General features: G+C 35.9%; 1 protein-coding gene across 4 annotated transcripts in view; it reads right to left on the reverse strand.

Annotated features, from left to right (window-relative positions):
- Nucleotides 1-17236, reverse strand: part of CCDC146 (coiled-coil domain containing 146) — a 69076-nt gene that overhangs the window by 13277 nt on the left and 38563 nt on the right. For all 4 annotated transcript variants that reach the window (XM_064421931.1, XM_064421930.1, XM_064421932.1 and 1 more), the window contains 9 exons: nt 12405-12462; nt 11697-11870; nt 11033-11106; nt 9741-9968; nt 8641-8827; nt 5248-5343; nt 3994-4164; nt 2122-2210; nt 1841-2005 (listed from right to left, as the gene is read on the reverse strand). In XM_064421931.1, coding sequence (XP_064278001.1) covers nt 1841-2005; nt 2122-2210; nt 3994-4164; nt 5248-5343; nt 8641-8827; nt 9741-9968; nt 11033-11106; nt 11697-11870; nt 12405-12462 — 1242 coding nt within the window. The remainder of the gene's footprint in view (nt 1-1840; nt 2006-2121; nt 2211-3993; nt 4165-5247; nt 5344-8640; nt 8828-9740; nt 9969-11032; nt 11107-11696; nt 11871-12404; nt 12463-17236) is intronic.

Raw genomic sequence — 17236 nt, forward strand, 5'->3', positions numbered from 1 at the left:
TATTAGATTGCCTATTATTATTTCATATGCCCATTTGACAGATGAAAAAAGAAACCAAAACCTAATGGGAGGTTAGTGACAAGATCACATAAAGAACAGATCTCATTATTTCCAGCATCCTTGTTGATCACTGGATGATGGCCCCTCATTTAAAAGACGGATTCTTGTCACCAAAGTATTTACTATCTCACAGCACAGAATTTAGAGTTATTGCATTTGATGTGTGGTATCACTTCTGGATCAAGACACAACTTTATCTACCCCAGGAAGATATTCATGTCAACATACAAAAGAGGTGGTGAAAGGAGAGCAAAGTCTCCTGTTAAAATACAGACCTGCAGATGAAATATCCTTCCCTCATGGGCTCCATCATTAAATTGCTGATTTGTTGCATACAGGGCAGGGAGCTGCTTTCTTTCATTTCCCCCACATGTATAACACTTTGAGTACCACAGGGTATTACTGAGTTTAATTAAATGTCTGTAAATCAAGTTGCAGACTGAAAGTATAACAGAATTGCAGAAATGCAATGTATTTTAAATATTTTCTGAAAATGTCTTGCCTTACTTGGACTGATACTCTGTCCTCCAAATTGCATGGGTTGCAGTGAAGTCAGTGGTACTGATGCTAAAGTCTATTACTGGGATTTAAAATATTTTTCATAAGCAAGGGAGTTGCTGAAAATTCAATACCTCTGACTAGCTTTAACTCTAGTTTTGCAGAGACCAAAATATCTGTTGGATCTGTACCAGGTAGGGATATCAATAATAATATTTATATACTTATGGTATCTACATAAAATTTATGTTGTTAGCCTTTTTTCTCCCTTCTTTCATCAACTGGGAAGGTCTCAAAATTTTTACAACAAAATGTCAGCTTGTACATCTTGACAAAATCACTTCAATCACTGGTTCTACCTCTTTTTTAGATGTCTCTAGCGTGACTTTTGAAACTAAACTACTAGGAGATTCACAAAAAATACTTAGTGTATTCTTTGTCTGATTTAACAATTATTTGGCACCAAACAATGAAGTTTTTGGAAAATCAAGTTATTTTTAACTACTCAGTTTTGGTTTTCCTGTTTTGCTTACACAGTTGGCTATTCATTGTCTCCCTACTTGCCCAAGGACAGATTTCCAAGACATTGTAATTCTGTCTATATTGCAGAATTTCATCACTAGGATGACAAAAAATGGCAAAAAAATATCCTCACTAAATAATGGTCTAGGAAAAAAGAGTCACAAGTACCAGCTATTCTGCCTCATTATCTTTGCTGTGAATGTTTTTTGGAAATTGAAACCACTTTTTATCTGAAATAAATGTTATGTAATAAAGTTCAGTGTAAGTTTGAACCAAAATCCCCAATTTGTTCTAATTTAATAATTAGCCATATTCCTAGCTAGTGACTAATTTAATAGTCCCATGCACCCCTTCATTAGGGAATCATATGTGTCAGACCTCTTTTTCTCTAAGAACAGTAAATATGAGTGCAATGGTGATGTTCATATTGAATGCAACAGCATGATAATGCAAAACCTGAAAGATCCAAGAATTCAGATACAAAGGATGAGAAATGAGACAGCAGACAGACAAACTTCAAAATTACTTTCTGACAAGCAGTGATGCCCAAGCCAGTTGTGGAGTGTTAGTGGGATAAGAAATTGGAACAGATCATGGAGGGGAGTTTCTAAATGGCTTAGTTTTACTCAGATTTAAAAAGACAGGATAAAAACTATCAAGGATGATATGGGCATAATTGAAGATGGAATAGATTCCCTCCTAAAATTTTTTCCAGTTTTAAATTTCTATAATTGTGAACTACAGTGTACTTTACACTCACCTTTCTCTGGTCATAACAGCATCTCTTAAATTTTCTATATTATTTTCCAGCAGTTTTACCCTGTTTTCAACTTCTTTTGCTTTGCACTGAGCAATACGCATCAAATCTATACATTTATCCTTTTCAATTAGTATAAGATCATACATCCTAATAAATCCTTGGAGTCTGAAGAAATGAGATGTGTGAAAGAAATAATTATTAGAATTTTATGCATGTGTTACTTGGATAAAAGTTGCTTTAGAAGACTTTTTTGAAATAATGTATTGTTATTATTTTCTTACTCTTTTTGGTTTTCTCTTTGCATCTTTTTACAGATGACTAGTTCACGATCCAGTCTTTTTAGTTCTTTAACAAGACTTTGGAGTTGAATCTGAAATTTAAATAAAATTTAGTAAGCACTTCAGATATACTAGAGAAATGTCTTCAGTGAAATTACCCAGAACAACAGTTAGATGAGAAAAAGACAGTGAGAGGACATTAGTATGAGAACTTCTTCTTATTATAATGGAATGTTTTTATTATAACAACATAAAAAGCACAGTTTTTTTATTTATATTAAGCTTACAATTACTATCAGTAAGGTAGATAGTTTGATGCTGCATCTTAAATGCTTGGTTCTCTATCTGGAGTTCCACCCTTTCTACTGATCAGCCTGTCAAGTCCATCACTATATAATTATTTACCATATGAACCACTGAAATTGTGTCTTTACAAATAAAACTTCTTTCTTACTCTATTCTGACTTTTAAGCATTCACTGATGTTTGAGCAGAATTGCATTCTGTTAAGTTTCTGGATCTTTTGATTCCAGTTGTGTTCAGTCCTCAACAGCCTGGGCCATCAATCTTAAATTGAGAGGCCTTTTCTCCTCTCCCACTCAGGAGGAGGAGATTGATATTAGGGAAAGCTGGTGGATAATGGGCTGCAACTTTGGCCTTGTCTGTGTGTTCTTGAATTTGTATTATTTTGTTTTATTTGCTTATGGACTGATTTTATTGAAGGCACAAAGCCTGACATGTTTGTTTATATTTACAAACAGAGTTTCCCAAGATGATGGAAGGGTAGCTTATCTCATTTATCTGATTACAGACATACATTTTGGAAACGTCAATACCTTGTTTCCATATAGCAATTTGGTATTTAGCAAATTCTGTATGACATCACAGCACATGTCATGCCAGAAAAATGCAGGCAGCAAATACAATGACTAGTCATAGGAAAAGTTTTCTTTCCCTCTTTCTCTAATCAATAATTATTATATTTAATATAATTATTTATGCTTTGAAATGTAACAGGAAAATAGAAATTTCTGCCTCACTTTGGAATGAGTAGTAGTTCCGTTCATCTTCTAATGTTTGTATATTTGTAAAATAAACCACACAATTTTACTTCTGGGAATCTCATGTTTTCTGCTATTCTGCCTCTTTCTTTCAAATTGTTCATTTTAGCCCATGGTCTTGAAAGAAAATCACAGAATCTCAGAGTCACAGAACGTGCTGAGTTGGAAGGAACCCACAGGATCACAAGACCAACTCCTGGCCCTGCACAGCACCATTCCCAGGAGTCACCCCATGTGCCCCAGAGCATTGTCCAAAAGCTCCTTGCACTCTGTCAGGCTGGCGCTGTGACCACTGCCCTGGGGAGCTGTTCCAGTGCCAGCCACCCTCTGGGGGAAGAACCTTTTCCTAACACTGAACCTAAACCTCCCCCAACACAACTTCAGGCCACTCCCTCAGCTCCTGTCACTGTCACCACAGAGCAGAGATCAGTGCCTGCCCCTCCTCTTCCCCTCGTGAGGAAGTTGTAACTGAGTGAGGTCTCCCCTCAGTCTCCTCCAGGCTGAACAGACCAAGTGACCTCAGCTGCTCCTCACCCAGCTTCCCCTCAAGGCTCTTCACCATCTTTGTCTCTCCTTTGGGCACTCCCTAAATGTCCTTTCAAATACCTTGTTTCAATTATGGAGTCATATTTTAACATACTGCACTGCACCACAAGTTGCAATAAAACACCGCAGTATTGTGAGTTTCCAGTGTTCTGGTGGAACTTCAAAGCTAGGGTGGGAAATGAGTCCACAGGCTCCCCTCACTAGTAATTTAATTTCTCCCTATACCAGCTGGTAGTTTTGAACAGCCTTCCAAATATATAATTTTTTACCTTGGTTTTCTGAACATCCCTGCATTTCAGTTGCTTCTCATCAGCTCTGAGCCAAGTCAGACGTGTAAGTGTGGATAATTCATTTCTGCTTTTTTCCTGCTCTTTGAAAAGCAATTGTTCTGCAGCAATGCATTCTTCTAACATGCGGGCATCCATATCTGATATCATTTCCTAGAGAAGATTAAATTTAAATCATAATGCAACAAGGTATCAGTGTTGGCAAACCCAAAGTTGGAAATACTTTGGGTTTATCTGCAAAGTAAACAAATATACAGACTACATGGATTTAAAACCATAATAAATTATTGCTTTAAAACACCATGCACAATCCCTATAATAACATTTCAGAACATATTATCACCTAGGAGCATTTCTGTTCCTCAGTCTAACATCTTTCAGCTATTGTCCATTGGTCAGAATGGATATTTATATAATCTTTAAGTAAGTTCAGTGTCAGGTCTTCAGCAGGAGGTGAATGGAAGCTTCCCAGGCTCCATGGCTGCATGCCTGTCCATGGCACACAAGTTACATATCCCAAAGAATGACAGGCAGGTACTGGAAGGCATATGTATCCATATACAAGTAGATCCCCATTTGATAATGTGAATGAATTCAAACAAAACACACGAAGAAAATGGATATAAGGGTAAGAAGACAAGGAGGTTTGACCTCAGAGGTACCAAGGAGGTATGTCTGAAATAGATTGCTTCTGATGAAGTCATTTATGTAGTGGCAAGTACTAAAGCTCTTGTAACACAGGTTTCTGCATTACCACACTCTGTATGGCTGTGCTGCATACAGACAGACATCCACAAATGACAGAACTGTGAAGATGAAAAACCTTAATGTACAAATGCCGAATTTTTATTGTTGAAACAAGACAGGGTTTCATATCCAAAGGAAATGTATAACAATATATTTCTAACTGCAGTGTCATCAACAACATTTAAAAAGACTTAAACTAGAAAGTAAATTTGCTTTCTACCTTCTAATATATGGCCAGTAATACCAGAAGTGTTTTTAAAAATGAAAGACAAGTGGGCTTTAAAACTGAAGAAATACTACTGCATTTTCTCTCCAGAAAGCTGCAGCTAGAAACTCCATTATTTTTTCTTCAAACAGTTTATTTTTATAAACTTTAAAAAGTTTATAAACTTTTTTATAAAGTTTATTCTTTATAAAAAGAATATTTATTCTCATGATAGAAAACCAACTGTCAAAATGAAAAAAATATGAGAAAGCAGAATTCAGCACCTGTTCAGCTAAATCTCTCTTGAGCGTTTCAATCTCGTCCTGCAGTTCTTGTCGTCTTTCTAATAATACTGCATTGTTTTTTGAGTTAATTTCTGCCTACAAAAATAAACCAAGCACATAGTGATGCAAAGAAAAATTGAGGAAAATTTAAACTGTAGATACTGTTAGAAGTAGCTACACAAATTAAGAAATTAAATTTCTCTCTTATAATTGCTGATAGAAGAATGCTTAATTGCATAGAGTTCCTCAGCAAGTTACTGAAGTTTCTCAAATTTTTCTTTCAAGAACTATGAACACTAAACTTCACATATTTAGATGGTTTATGGTTTTCAGCAACTAAATTGTCATTTAAAAACATTAAACACATAGAGAATATATAAAAATATCACCTAAATTCACAGAGGATTTTCAGAGTGAAATTCTGAGCTTACTAAAGGGAAAAAAGAGTTCACATCTACATAGAATGAATATCACATCTTTTTGTCACTACAGCAGGATTTTCATTAGACTCTAGAAAGTCAAATCTAATAACACAAACATTTATGTATAAATTTTTCATGTACATTATGGGAAAATTCATTTATTCAATCAGATTTTAACCTAAGTATGTGAAGGAATACATTAAAAACACTATCTCTGATTAAAATAGATCAATCTCACTACAATTACTTGCATGATTTAACTTGTAAGACAAAAAGCTGTACTAGCCTCACTGAACTTAACTTTTCTTGAAATTCTTTATGGTTATAAGAAAGCAAGAAAAAATGCATCAAGCTAACTATGATGGCATATATTGCCTCTGTGTAATTGATGGGGACAAAAAATTTAGCAGGAACTGCTCTGATAGGAAAAGGGACATTAATTTTAAAATAAAAGAGGGACAATTAGATACAAGGAAGAATTTTGTTCAACAAGGGTAGTGAAACACTGGCCCAGGTTTCCCAGAGAGGTGGTTGATGCCCTCCCTGTCTCTGGAAACATGCAAAGCCAGATTGGACTGAGGTCTGACTAATCTGATCTAGGTGAAACTGTCCCTGCCTACTGCAGGGGCTTGGATCAAATAACCTTTGAAGGTCCCTTCCAACCCAAAAGAGTTTAATTTCAAATCTGTAATTCACATGGATGGGAAAAAATTACATTTAACAACCAGGAAGATATTCAAAGATAATACACACCACCATGTATCTTGCTCAGATCTCAACCAGATGTTAGAGTTCACTATAAAAATTAATATTGATAGGTAGATATTTTGTACTTGTTATTTTCACTTCTATGATAGTATTGTAAAATTAAATTCTGTTCACTTGTATTATGGCAAAGGGAAACAAGAGACACAGTACAGGTCAAAGTGTAGATTTACTTTAGTTGCAGCTGCCAGCTCTGGCATTTGATTTGACTTAAGTTTACTAAAATGTTAGCAAAGCCTGTCCTAAGAAAGTTACTTTTGATCTTGTGTTGGGATCAAAAATAACTTTTCTGTAGAGCATATATTAGTTACCACTTCTGCTGTGTAAAAGTAAAAAGCTCATATAAACATCTTTAATCTGTTCAGGACTTTAATCTGAACAGGACTTCTGTTCACATAAGACAGGGCTAAACTTAGGCACTTTTGGCTGTTTCTGCATAGGCCTGAGCAAAGAGAAGACCCACATGGAGAGGAGCAGCAGTTCTGCTCCAGGCTGGAGACAGCAGGACCAGCAGTTCTCTTTCACACACAATTTTGGTGTTTAGCAATAGCTGACCTTTCACAACTTACTAACGAGAAAAACACATTTGAAGGAAGTGTTCCTGTAATTTCCTTATTCTACAAACCAGTCATTCTGCACTTAGCATATGATTCAAAAGAAGACATTTGGGGAACCACGCTGATGTACTGCTGCTTCTGCAATCATATATTTATACAAACAATTAATTCTTGTGATTTTTTTTCACTTCGAATCACAATGAATAAAAGTAATTCTGGGGGTTTAAGTAGTTAAAGAAATTTTATCTACCTAAAATACTGTTTTTTAAGTTTTGCTGGGTATTCCCAAGTCTTACAAATTAAAATTGTCCCAGTATAGCAAAAGCCAAGCAGAATCAAGTTGGCTACTTGACTCTTCCTTACCACAGTACTGTATTTCAATGCAGAGGAGCAGTGATTTCACATTTGCTCTTCTAACAAAGCCAGGAAAGGAATCAGAGAAAGCATGGAGCATGGGAGGATGGGCTAAAACAACTCTGTTGCTGTGGCTATTTGCATTGGAGTAGTGTCCTGCAGCTGCTGGAGTCACACTGATCAGAATTCCACTTCTGTCTCTCATGGCTTTCCTTTTCCCTTACTCCTCATGATGATGCTGTTTGTAACACACATACAAGGTCTTGTCCTTCCACAGGGTGAAGGAACTGGGCTAGGATGGGTTTGGATCCCACCCCAGACTGTGAACTCTAACCACAGCTGCTGGTGAGTTATGGCATTGATTTTAGCATTACATGTTTTAAACAATTGTGGTTCTTCATCCAGGAACATTTCCTCAATGGGAACACATGCAAAAATACCAACTCCCAGATTCTCTGAGCTGATACTGAACAGAAACTCTTTAAGCTTTAAGATCAAAGTCTGGAATATGAGTCAGCCCTTTAATCATTATTTAAGGAAATTCAATCCAAAACTTTGTTTTGTAGCTCTAGAGCTTTCATCCCTTCTCCCAGGTGAGCTTATATTACTAGGTAATACACATGTGAATTCAGGAGGAATTTCAAGGGAGACAAAAATATTGTGTAATAATATTAAATATTATCAAGTAATAATTTGAGTTGTTTAAATAGCAAAGCTAAGTATATATGAGTTTTTATATGTATAGCTATTTTTAAAAATGTTACAATTATCTAAGACTCTTTTCTGTCCTGAATTGCATAGAAGGACCAAGAAAAATTTGAAGGATAGTGTCAATGTAAGAAACATCAAGTGCTGTGAAAAAACATTCTCCTGACTAAACAAAATTAATTCATTATGACTCAGAATCTAGACTGAGCAAGGAGCAAACATAGGAGAAAATATATATAGGAAAGAGAGAATGGAAGAACTTGTGATGAGAGAAAGAAAATATGAAAAAAATTATAGTCAAAGCAAATTTTTAAGAAAGAATTGGAAGCAGAAAAGAAAGTGCCTTGAATACACAAGCAGAATAGTACTTCCCTTTAGAATTATCTAAGTAAAAAAACTAAGTAAAACAGAAAAGAGTAATGCATTATTGAAAGAGGAGTGGGTGAAATACTAAAGCAAGGAGGAAATGAGGAAGATGAAATAACAATCTTCTCCCCTTTTTCCTTTGTAGGACTGACAAGAAATTTCATAGAAATATTTCTTACAAGAAAATTTACAATCTTTATGATCAATGCATTCATACAGACCTCTGATTTGAGTCTTTTATGCTTTGCCTTATCTCCTTCCAAGCAATCCCACATCTCTTTCAGCTGTAACTCTATCTTTTTTAAACTTTTCAGTTCCTTATCTTTCTGTGTTTGATGGTGACTGAGAATATCTTGCTGATTTTTGTGCTCCAAGACACATTTATTTAAATTATTTTCCAGAATTTGTCTATATAGATAGACACAGAATTTTAGAAACAGGTAACTTAATCAAGACATATATGTAAACAGGCACAACTATTTTAATGGTTTTTGAGTACCTCATTACTATGACTCAGCAAGACAAACTTGTAAACTACTTACAAAAATTACCAGAAAGGTAGCAATTTTTAAAACTATAATCAATTATAATACCCTAATTATGTCAGTGAGGTCTCACAGTCTGTTCTAAATATGCTAAAAATAGCAGCATATCTAGTACATATAGGAAGAAGAAAACATTTTTTAGTATAAGGCAACATTTTGAAATAAGATGCCATGGGCCTGCAATACAAAGCTTGAAAAGCAAAAGCATTTCTGCTGAGCATATGGCCAGAATCACAACTATACGTCTCCCTCTGCAAAGGAGGAATCATTGGAAGCTTGCCTTCAACCTAACAGTTTATTTTACTTCACCAAGTAAATATAAAATTATAATTGAAGGGAATATTAAAGAGACAACAAATCCCCAGTGAAATTCAGGACTACATGAGGGAAGACATCTATGAGCCTCATTTGAAAACGAAAATGTTGACATACTTTATTCTTCTTCAAACTACTTTCAGTGGGTTGCACAGGAAAGAAAATGTGTTCACTAAATGGAGAAACTCTCTAAAATATTTCACTTTTAAGAGCAAAATCTCATAGGATTTTATCAAATGCTTGTGCTTTTTGATGTTGTTCTTCAAGGCAGATCCTAGATTCCAGATTCCAAATTTTTATGTAAATATTTTGGAAATGAAAACCAAGCCTGATCATTTATAATTTGCACTGGTTGCAGCATAAAACGTGAAAACAGAAGCAACAGCAGAAAAAAGGAAATAAACTTTTGAGAATGAAGAATCATTCATTCTTTCCATATGGCTCATGTCTCTTACTCTAACCTGTCTGATAGGATGGCTAATTCCTTCTCTGCATTAATTTCTAGTAATTTTGTCAAATTAATGCATTCTCGTTCATTCTTTTGCATCAAAGTTTGTCTCTCATCCATTTCCTTCATTACATCTTTTTTTTCTTGCAAAATCTCTGCAGTCCTTTTTTCAGTGGCTTTCAGTGTTCTATTCAATTCTTCTATTTGGTCATTAAGGGCTTCATTCTTCTTCTCTGCATCACTGTGGATATATTTTAACAAAGCAGTAAGGGTTAAATTTTCCACATGCATATTTAAAAGATGAAATGTAAGTTGCCAGTTTTTGTGGACATACAAAATAACTTCACAACAATATATGTCAAATGTTTAAAATCAGACAGTGAAAACCTTCAAATTCCAATACAGTCCAACAATAAAACTGCAGATAGCCACGGGGCTGACAGCTTAGCACCATGACAATATTAGAAAGAGTTCTAGTAAATTGATCTCTGTCAACATTGCTATGTACAGGGGTGTGACATTTCTAAATATTCTTCCCAAACACGGGGAACTCTGGTTAGTTTATTCTGTGATGTGACACAAATATAAAGACTCATTTAAATATTTCATTAATAGCAATCTGCACGATGTGGGTTTTAGAAATTGCTTCTCTGTAACACTATAGGGCAAACTTAGATTTATGACGGCAGAGTTGCATTAAGCAGAGTAGTGAGGAAAATGTAGAACAAAACCATCATACACGTTTTAAACCTGAGACATTTAACAGTCAGTTTATGTGTTACAGATAGGGACTGGAAGCAGGAGACACAAACTTCAGTGTAACCCTGTGCATAAAGAGGGCACAAAACCCTCCATTCATCTGGATGGCAACTGGACCGCTGGGATCTGCGAGTGACCTGGCTGAAACTGCACAGAGCTAATTTGATTTAACACTTAGAGAAAACAGCACATGCCATGCTTCAGAGGAGAAGAACCCCAGCTTCATGAGAGAGAGAGAAAGAAAAGGCTGGCTGCTGGCTTGCATTTCCCCTTATGAAGTATTGGAGGCTGCAGCTCATGTCAGGACCCTACAGCAAAGCTGCTGTGACTCCACAGCTGGTACAGAAAGACTAAGGGAAAAGGGTACAGAAGGACTAAGGGTTTGTAGCTCAGGCCACACTGTCAGCTGTGGAATTGTTAGTTTAAATGTTGATCCTAATTTTAATCAACAACCATACTCAATCATTTCTATAACCAAGGGATAAGAAGAAGTCATACATATATATATATATATTCATGTATATAGAATTATTTGTTAAAACATACATTTTTTTCTGATTCAACTTCTCAGTTTCTTTTGCAAGTTGCTTTGGAACACCAAGGAGCCTAACTAGCTCAGCCTAGTAACAAAACAGAAAGGTTTGATTAATAGCCTCAAAAGCTGATGAGGTTTCATAGCAGTAATATTAATTTAGAACTGCTGTGAAAATTGGTAGGAAACATTTTTTAATTGCTTGACTTTTTCCCAGAGAATTGTAGCTCCTACTTTTAAAATGAAACATTGATGTTTACAATTTTAGTGTATCATCAAGATAAAAATTATGCTTTAACATTATTAATACATCTTATTATGATATTTATACCATGGAAACAAATAGACCCAGGTATGTTTTTAATTCTCAGTGTAGATCTGTATTAACTGTAATCTGAACAACCTAAAATAACACAATATAACTAACATGTCTTTATAGAAACCACTTTTTAATCAAAACCAAGACTCTTAGTATTTCCTGCAGGAGCAATAAGGATATGGCACAGCAGCATGTTTCATGCCTATGGGAAAATGGTCTAATATTTAATGTAATGACATAATGAATTTGGAATGACAACATCCAGAAGATTTGCTGCTCCTTTGGGCAAAACATGGACCCGTACACACACACATGCACACACACTCACAGATACATGGGCACAATTAATTCTGTGTTACTTTTAGATAAGTCTGCATCTCCTGGAGTCTTTTCATTTCTTCCTCATCTGTTAATATCATCTTTTCTTTGGATGAAACAGCTTCTTTTATTGAATCAATTTCTGCTTTCCTCTGGATTACTTCTTTGCTGAGCTCATCACAATTTTCTTTCAACTGTTGAAGTTTATCATCTTTCTTTAAAAATGAAGTAAAAAAGCAGATTAATTGTCTTTTCCCCTTTATATTTTGCAGGCTTCTGATAACACAGACTCACTAATACTGAATGATGATAACATTTTTAGTGACAAGATATGAAATATAATTTTTTTACCAGATGAGTGTTTCTTCTATCAATACTAACAGAATTTTATTTCCAATCCATACATTCCTCAGGATTTATGACTACAAATGTATTTTTCATGTTCACATCCTAGAACTAACAACCTGCAGCTACCTTTACATGCAGTATCTATTTGCTGAATATAAACATTTTCTTGGGTAAACAAAATTCCAGATCTTTTCTGAATCAGTTATTTACTGCTTTCCCTAGTTATAAAAATTGAATGATCTAATAAAGCCTATAGAATCTATTTCTTTTAAAATCTTTTTTCCATGTATTCTATTTAAAATAAACTCTAGAAATGCACATCGAGAAAACATTTTCAGTGATTTTTTTATATGTTAGTTGACAGAACATAAAACATTGCTTTTCTCATGTTTTGTACTTACCTTTTCTTTTGACATTCTTTCATATTCATTTTCCAGAAGCTTTTTTTCTTCTCGCAAACTATAGTAAAAATCAGAGCAGAACTAAATATATTAGTAATAGAATAATCATTACTGTAATATAGTAAATGGTAAGAAAGCATGAAAGCCTATCCTGTGTTAGACTGAAACACGTGGTGAATTAGCATGAAAGGTTCAAAGCAGATTTGCTGACTGGTGACTGGGGGTCCTGAAGGACTGGGTGTACATATATGGAGGTACACATCTTTTTCTACAGCGCACACATCTAAAAATTTGAACCTGATTTTTCTTAGACTGACTACCTCCTGCAGGGGTGCATTCAAGCCTCACTCACCCGTGCTTTTTACTAGTGGCATCCTACACCTACAGTTCCTCCCAACCTCAGAAAACAAAATTTTAACACAGATATGTGGCAAAAGGAAAGAGGAGATGGGTAATAAATAGCCACAAAGACATCTAATATCAAAGAAAGTGCAGTTGACAGTGAGAAACCTTCTTCCTCCTATGAATGTTTTCACATACACATTTACTCTTCAGACAACTGTAAGTGAAGCTCCTCAAATCTGGACTGGATCCTGTGGAAAAAAAATCCTGAAAAGTGTCAGGGGTTATAGGCTAAGCCAAAGGAGTATGGTGGAAAAGTAAATTGAATAGCCACAGTGATCTTAACTATATCCAAAACTAAATTGCAGTTTAATTTCAGGCAACAATCAGGACAGATGCTAAAGAAGTGAAGCAAGAAGAAAGGAAAAAACAGGAAAGCTCTTAGATCCTGTGGGGGTTTAGTAACACTGCCCTGAGAAAGATGAAGGAATAGTTATAAAAAGGGAGCTCAGCCAACAAGCTTGTTGGATTTACAATAGGGAGCTTCTTGGTAGCAGGTGGTAAATACTGCCAAACACAAAAACTGTCCCTTCTGAAGGTGCATCCCCAGTGCCTGCACAGAACAGTTGTGCACCTGCAGTAGGTAAATGGGCTGCAGCAGTCTGTATGCCATCACAACTTCACTGAGTCCTCAGTCCCAGGTATAGCAAAGAATCAACTTTGGTGCTTAAATTTATGTTTATAATTCCAGTGGGAGCATGTGCTGGTCAACATTTATTGAGACCCAGGGCAGTCTAGTAGGATAAATAACTCTTTAAATTCGGGAAGAATTAAAGGACAAGCTTCCATAAAACACTTGTGTCATGTGCAGCTATAACAATGGCAAGGGACTCCTGGGCATCCCCACTCACCCAAAACAGCTGTTACAGTTACCTCAAAATGTGGCTGATCCAGAAAAGAAGCAGCTGACTGTTATTTCTTTTTTTTTTTTATCTTCTGAAACCTTCCAGAAGTAGTACAAGACTTTGCATGGTGGTGGTGGTGGTTTGGGTTTTAGAAAGTGTGTGGTCATGGGAACATAGATCAGTCTCCCAGCAGCCAACCTCATGGAGGACCATCCCTAGGACCTTATGCTCAACTCTTTAGCAGTGCTGATTTAAGATTCCCTCCTCCATGCCACCACCCCCACGCTCTCAATAAACTCTTTCTTTGATTTTAGTCCTCCAACAAAAGTAGTGAAGCTTACACCTGGAAGTCTCAGGAAACATATTTCTAGTTAAGGAAAGGAAATAGTGAAAAAAGAGAACTGGGTTCGTGGTGTTGCAATATAAACAGAACAAAACAAAACAACATCTTTCCCATGAATAAGAAGCTCTGGCTCAGATGAAGAGCAAAAAGAAAATAGACACAGAGTAGATGTTGTTGATATACAGCATGTATGATATTTGTATGGGCAGACTACAAGTATCCCTCTACAGGGACTGGTAAAGACTAGAAACTAATTTGAATGCCAGCATTTGAACACTCACAGAGTGAACGAGTTTGCAAAACAAAACCTTTTAAAGGAAAATGTTGAATTTAAATCAATCTTCCTTCAAAACTGATAAAATTAATTTTAAAAATATTCAAAAATTCCAAAATCATATTCCAAACCCATTTTGGCAGTACTTCTAATTGAACTCCTTGGGACTGACATAATCACACTAAGGATAATAATGCCCACTTTGCACAAATATCCATAACTGTTTGACTGCCACAAAATATTATTAAATAAGCCCTGTGCAAAATGATTAAAGAGGTACTGTAGGTCTTGTGGTTAGTCCGTGCTGTGCCCTCTTTCATATCACGCTGGACGATCAAAAGAGCAATACCAAAGATCAGGAGGGAGAGCAAAGCTGACACTGTTTTCTTTTGTCACATTCCTCACTCATGAGGACAGATTCCTGTGGAACCATTCCAGTTTCACAGCAAAGACTTTTCCATCCAGCAAAAGTAAAATGGATTTGAACACTTCATTTTCTGTGACATAAACAAAGGCAACAGTGAATGACAAGGGCCAAGTTACCTAAATAGCTGGCAGACCAACCACTTCCACACAAAAACCAGTGGACATGTGAAAAGAAAAAATGCGTAAAAAGAAAGAAGTTAAATCTCTCCCTTTTGAGCGATGAGTTTGATCCAGCTGCCCATAGCCAGAAGTCAGGCAGCCCTATGCTAGCATCCTTACTTCAGGGTTTCCTTACTGTCAGGGATAAAAACTGGGACCACAAAAGGACAGGTCACCTCACATTGCAGGTGCCTGTTTTAGGATGACATAAATTACCAGCTGAAAATAATATACATCTCCCTGTGGACTCTAAAGGAGAGGCAGGATGATTAACACATATTTAGAAATCAAATCAGATTCTTCAAAGAATTGAAGTTTACTCTCTGTTTCAACAGATGAACAAAGAAGCTTAATGTAAAATAAGCAGAGAAATTCTGGTTTTTCCATTTAGCATTTGAATCTTTTCACCTGTGTTATAGGGATATCAACCTCATGACGGTTTTACTTAGACATCAATGACAACAAAAAAATCAGCTGCAATTGGCATTAGGCATTTAAATTTCCCATTATTTTATAGCCCTTGCCTGATGGATGTATTTTTCAACATCAACATTTTTCAACATCAACATTTTTCAACGTGGATTTTATTATTACCATTGTCATGCCTCTAACAATACACACAATGGAAAGAAGATAAAACTCTTAAGTTTAAGCATGAATGTGTGCAAATGTTTCTAACATTGCTCTTCTTATCTTCATGAAGCCTGTAACAGTACCCTACATAAAAAGAGGTCAGTTTAACTCACTACAAATGCACCTCTACTGTCAGAGGTGCAGTTGTAATGAGTTAAAAAAAGACAGTTGGAAAACTGGGTCATTAATAAAAATACAATCCAGATTTTTTCCCTGAGAGACATTTACAGCTGCAAGCTGACACAGAAATAAAAAAAAATATGACTGAGAAATTAAGAAATGTAGTGATAGTTGTCAACAGAAGTCCATTTCACTTCCTCAGCTCACAAAATAACCACAACACTGTTCGCATTAGAAGTCCCATCATGGAATAAAGCAAATTCCTTCAGCTACTGCCTCCCAGAGCTGGGATTGCTTGCAAATCCACAGAAGGTGTTTGGCACCTCACAACTACAATCCAGTGACCACAGGTAGAAGTTATCACAGCTGACAAGCTGCCAGCATGAGCTTCCTGTAAGGCTCTGAGCTGTAATTAATTTGTAAGCACATGAAAATGCAGTCACAAGACCAGCTTTTAACTTCAGCTGTGGTGCTATTTATTTTACTAATGGCCTGTAATTCTTTACTAGAGAAGCTATGGATAACAGCATAACTTTTCACTTTCTAATTATTGAGTGACTAATACAGAAATAATTACAAGTGTTGAAATAGTTTTCCTTATTTCCAATGCTTCCACAAGGACAAAATCAGTTTTGCAATCCCAGCTTGCATGCAGTTGCAGAGTACTTCAGTGAGGAGCTATTTTGTTACCTGAACAAATCACTGTAAGTGCTGGAGACTTCCAAATAAAATTGTTTCCAAGCATCAGGTACCTTTAATCTCACAAAGTCTTGTTATAGATAAATTTAGTACAAGTTAATTGCTTACTTTTAAATGAAGTGTTTAGATGATAAATTTAGATTTAATATTTATTATTTCTCAACAATAAACTACAGTTGATACCACTGTGTAATAAAGAGAACCAACTCTTCTTTATGTTGTCTCATAAATCAGAACTCCAATACTCACAAATATTAAAGTGAAATTTCTCCTTAAGCCAGAACAAATCCTTGCTGATCACACTGATTCTTTCATTCTTGTTCCACTAATTTGATTTTTTGATCTATATTCTTATTACTGAGGCTTCTTATCAATTATTTGAAGAAATATCATGGCTCTGAATGCAATTTTAGCAGAACTGAGTGGAGAGGACTCTTTTTCCCTCTACTTTATTACCCTTGCCAAGTAGTTTTTGAGAGGAAGAACACTCCCAGAGTCAGCTCTGACTTTGGGATGGTGGCCCAAGCATTATAAGCTCAGTAAAATCCTTCCACCCCTCGTTATCCCTCTGAGCTCTCAGGCAGGCACACCAGCAATGAGCCCAATACATTCATATGGCAGAACTGGCCACAAACTGGGAGAGGAGGAACATAGTCCCAGTGGGAGCACACCCCATCCATGCAGTCACCCCTCAGGGTAACTTCCCTGACAGCTGAAGTGTGTCGAGAAATACACTGAATACCTCATGTACCTATTGAAATGATGAAAAAAGTCACAAAACTCCTGAAAACCTGACAATACTTCAATGCAGAAAGCAATTGAATTTATTCTGGGAATGCTGAATATTCATTGGAACAATAAAGAGTTAAAACAGGAAATGAAATATCATCTTCAGCTGTTCAGAAAGGTCTGGAAAAAATTGTTTACAGAG

Source organism: Passer domesticus, chromosome 5 (genome assembly GCF_036417665.1).
Source record: "Passer domesticus isolate bPasDom1 chromosome 5, bPasDom1.hap1, whole genome shotgun sequence".
Lineage (NCBI taxonomy): Eukaryota > Metazoa > Chordata > Aves > Passeriformes > Passeridae > Passer > Passer domesticus.